Source organism: Halyomorpha halys, unplaced genomic scaffold (genome assembly GCF_000696795.3).
Source record: "Halyomorpha halys isolate HHAL.00 unplaced genomic scaffold, Hhal_1.1 Scaffold290.1, whole genome shotgun sequence".
NCBI lineage: Eukaryota > Metazoa > Arthropoda > Insecta > Hemiptera > Pentatomidae > Halyomorpha > Halyomorpha halys.
In genome coordinates, this window is record NW_027114857.1 from 207,291 (window position 1) to 212,137 (window position 4,847).

Below are 4,847 nucleotides of genomic sequence, written 5' to 3' on the forward strand. Positions count from 1 at the left end.
TTTCTCCCTGTCGGTTGGTCAACTGCCTGCACTGTCACTCAGATGATCAAGTATCAGGCTATTATTACCGGCTTTCGCCTTCTGGCATCTTGTACTAAACGGCATACAGGATGCCGGATAATTTCTCTATAGTAGTGTTCGGTGGTGGATAGAAGCTATATTGTTACGGTATTGTAGTCCAGACAAACCTATTTGTGGGGGTTTGCGCCGTTTCCTCTATGCTATGCCGATCTCATTACATCCTTTCTTAAGAGTCGTATAGTGTTTAATATTGCTAACTCAGGGTGGTGGCGTCAACCCTTAAGTCTCACATGTATGTGTTTGCGATCGCGCGTGCTCACTGTGTTTTGAGTTATTACTGTGTTATATGTTTGAGTTATTTTATTTTATCATATATTTTTTTCATTTGGCCAGTCTACAAACTTGTAATAATAGTTTTCTTAATATCGGCAGGAAACCTAAAACTTAAATGGAATATGAATAAGTACCGACGCAAAGTTCTTTAGTTGAAGAAAGCTGTTTAGCCTGAAAACAGCTCAGGTTAATCACCGATTGAATCATTGTTTATAGCAAATTATGGATATTCCTTAATAATACATCTATTCTGTTTATTTTGTGAAAAAAGAACAATTATTAAAATCTGACCTATAACGCTTAACTTCCTGCAATGACTTAATCAAATTAAGGTTGATTCACTTTATACATCCCATTTCTATTCCATACCCTTTTCAAAAAACATAAAATAACAAAGTGTAAATTAATATACGGAGACGGACCTGAGGAATGAGAACCACACTTAATAGAGTATGCACCCACAGTCGAATGCGGAATGCAAGTTTTAAATGTATGCATAATCTAATGCGATCCTTGCGGAAGGATAGAGGGGTCCATAGTAGTGTGTTAACTCCTTGTCTCCTTCGAAGTTATGAATCTATTTTGGATTAATTTTAAAGAGAAATTTCCTAGAAGAGTAATTACCACGAATCTAAAGTCCTGCAAGAGCACACTCTTTAAGAGACTAGCTTTTAGTGGATCAAATAACTCTTATTAAGTCTTTATTCATTGAATTAATAAATATTAGTATACCATACAATTATTACAAGATCCAAATCGAGGTATTTAAAAGGAATTGTAGAAATTAACATGAGACCATTCTTTCTTATATCTTGAATTACACGTTGGCCACTATGATGGAATGCCGCTGTATCTGGACAGATTAGTCCACTCTCAACTCAATAACTTTCCTAAGCAAAGAGCTCTCCTTAATGCTGTACAATCTGGTTTTCGAGGCTATTTTCCAAATGATCTGCTTTATTTAAAATTACCCAAGAGCCTCAAACCTCCATAGAGAAGCGGAAAATTTACATCCTCGTTCTTTTGATTCATTTAATCATAAGATTCTCCTTTTCCATAACAAATAATCTCTTAATACGTACTTTTCTTATCATTCTCAAGCAGTTATACTTCCAAATAAATCTTCTTCCATTCTCCTTGAACTAAGATGTGATGTTCCTCAGAGGTCCTCACTCTCAACAACCTTGTTTTTCCCCATTATCAACGATCTTCATGATTGCATTCACCACTTGAAATTTCACTTTTATGCTGACAAAATCCAAATTTATCTATCCTTCCGTCCAACTATATGCTCGAAACAATCCAAAAGTTATAAGAAGACATTGAAACTAACGATTTATGGCATACAGGGGAGCACCATTAGTAGAGTTCATGCCACAAGGCCCATAATCAATGATTCATTTTATTTAATCTTATTTTATTTTGGGGCTCTCCCTGGAACCCATCATACCCTGTTAGACCCAGTAATCTTGGAGGATTCATCTGGCTTTCAATTTGACTGGACAGTGGAAAAAACTTGCTTAAAATAGAACCCTTTTGGCACATCACTCTTCTGTGGAGTCCTTCCATGCTATTTACTTTCATAGATTGGGGTTCTACTGATTCAACTTCCACTCTTCCAGATTCCCCTGGTAGAACTTCAGTTACCTGTCATTTTACTTTCAGGGTCATAACTTCTACCAGGATCTGTATTGTCGTATGCAACACCTTTCTATAACTATTCATGACCCTCAGCAGAGCCAATCTTCCCTTTAGTTCCTGCATGAGTTTCCATATCCAAGCAGGGAATCCAAACCTCAGGATATTCAACCATACCTTTACATATGATCATTTTAACTAAGTACCTGAGGCTTCAGAAACTCACCCCCTGTTCCACTTCCACTTAGTCCATTCAGTGATGCAGCTACACTATCCCTTAAGTGCACCAGGGGAGGGGTAGCTTCTTCTTATTCTCATATCAAGGTATGTGACCTCTTCCCCATGTCCAATTCTTTATCTTTAGATATTCATGTCGATAGGATGAGCCCAGTCAATGGGACCTCTTACAGGTAAGGCCTGGGTTCTAGCTGCAGCCATACTCAAATTTTTCTTACACACCACTCTGCTATGAGAGAATTGCCCTGAGTGACTTGTAGTATTTAGTACACATTGACAATATTTTATTTGAGTACTTAACTACTGGGAGGGGACATTCTTGATCGTAACAAGGCAGTAAACAATGAATTGAGGCTGTATTTTGAAAAAAAAAAAAACCAAGGACATCCTCATCTGCTTCATGCACCTCCTTATTTCTCCCTTATTTTACCTTAATAATTGATCAATTAATTTTCATTTAACTGTGGTCACCTTTGATTAGCATCTCTTCTGGAATAAGCTTCTTTTCCAGATCACACCCTGTAAACCATGTTTGACTTTAATATTAGTGCCATTTTTTGTAATTTTACTGCCCTACTTTCTATGCAAATAGAAATTCCTACCCCTAGTGAATTTGTTAAGAGGAGTTACTGATTTTTTCATTACATCTTAACACTTCAAGGAAATTACCTCTAACAGTAAGTCAAAGTTATTTCTTATATGCATTTCTTAGGAAGACTTTGAATTTCAGTGTTATGTTATTACAACACTAGCTGTGAAGGGATATTATTAAATGTTTGGAAAAAAAAATTTTGGTTTTCTTTTTTCTTATAATAATAGCAAAATTTAGAATCAATCTGAGATCCACAAAATGATATTGGCCTATATTTGCTTAGTACCTAGATTATTTAGCACAAAATAGTTGGCTTCTATATCATCAAATGAGGGAAGGTGTCGATGATTAACTAAAAATGGAATTTTGATATCAGAAAATAATTACTTTAATAGCTTATTATTTAAATAGTTAATTTTGTTAAATTAAATATATAGTACAAATAGAACATTCATGTATTATGTATAGTATGTATATTTTTAATATGGCATCATTTCACATGGTATGTGACCAGAGTTGCGTTTTCGCAACAGGGGCTACTGGTACTGGTACTGGTATTTGGTGGGAGGAACAAGCCCAGCAAGTGGGCCTAGTGGTCCTTTTTGCCAACCCCTGACGGCTACCTGAGTTGCCGCCACGTACTAACCAAGGTGAGAATGTCATGATTCGTTCTTTGGGACTGCTGAAAAATAGATATTGACTGCCCCAGATGGGAATCGAACCCACAACAAACCGAGCACACTGGGACCTGCGCCCCAACCTGCATGGTCGTCACGTCCCTGCAACAGGAGACAACTAGACCCTGAAGTGATATCTGATGAAATTACTTAAAAATTTTTGATGTTAGTGTATGTATTTGTATTAAAATCCCTTATAAATAACGTTCTGTCCATTAATGGGTTAAGCAGTGCCTAATAGGTTAAGTGCAGATTATCTAGGTAATTCTAGATTGCATAGGCGATTTGCCAATTACCTAGGTAATTTGGATAATCTAAAAATTTATTCATGCAGTTATTAAAATATATAATAAATACTTAGTATTCCTCAAAAGAACTATTTTCCAAGTTTTCTTCCTATCATACTATGATTGTACACATTGCTCTGTATTACATATTTATAAGTAAACATTTTTTTTTTTTGAATTAATGTTTTTTCTTCACAAAGTTATATATTTCAACCTTAATCTAAACATTTTTTAACAAAATTATAGTTAGTCCGTCACAGACTTTTGAAACATTTGCAACTATATTGGATTTTACTGCATATTACTTAACACAGTTTGATCTGTTTTACTGTATACAAATTCAATCATTATATGCACATAATACTACTACTTGTTTAAAGGAGATAATTAAAAAGTAATGAAGAAAATTCAAAGCAACAATAAATTATAATTACAAAATTTTGAATTGAGCTTATCAAAATAAAATGAAATCCATATACTACATAAATATGCACATGTTACAAATTTTAATGCATAGAAGATAAAAAAGTTTCAGAATTTTTTATCTTCAAAACAACACACACAAGCTTCTCGGGATGTACAAAACCATAAATTATAATTCATTATACCAAGAGTTTTTCAAATCCAATTTTGGAGATGAAGTAAAAGTAAGATTTCATAATTAAAATAATTATTTAAATACCACATATCTAATAGTTGAGTATAGAATTGATTTTTGGCTTTTTATTTTTGTTCATATCTATAAAAGTGCCAGAAATAGTTTTATATGAATAGGTATTATGAAATTTATTAAATGATAATATGGTAACATTAAAAAATTGGTTTTATTTTGTAGAACTAAAACTACAGATTATCGATTTTGTTGTGGACGAGATGCTCCTGGATCTGCATTAGAGCCAGACAAAATAACAAACATTACTAGAGGAACAATGTACATCCACTGAAAAATAAAGAAGTAATTAGTAAACAAGACAAAAAAAAAAAAAATTAACCAACTGAATAAGTAAATAACATAAATAATTTAATTGAAAATATACTAATGTTATCACCGATACTTCAACA

The 4,847-nt window shown here is 33.7% G+C and overlaps 1 protein-coding gene across 1 annotated transcript in view; it reads right to left on the reverse strand.

The window, feature by feature from the left end:
• Nucleotides 1-4,590: 4,590 nt before the first annotated feature.
• EMC10 (ER membrane protein complex subunit 10) overlaps nt 4,591-4,847 on the reverse strand; it is a gene marked incomplete in the record, with an annotated part of 12,487 nt that continues 12,230 nt past the window's right edge. The window contains 1 exon segment of the mRNA XM_067051953.1: nt 4,591-4,725. Coding sequence (XP_066908054.1) covers nt 4,636-4,725 — 90 coding nt within the window.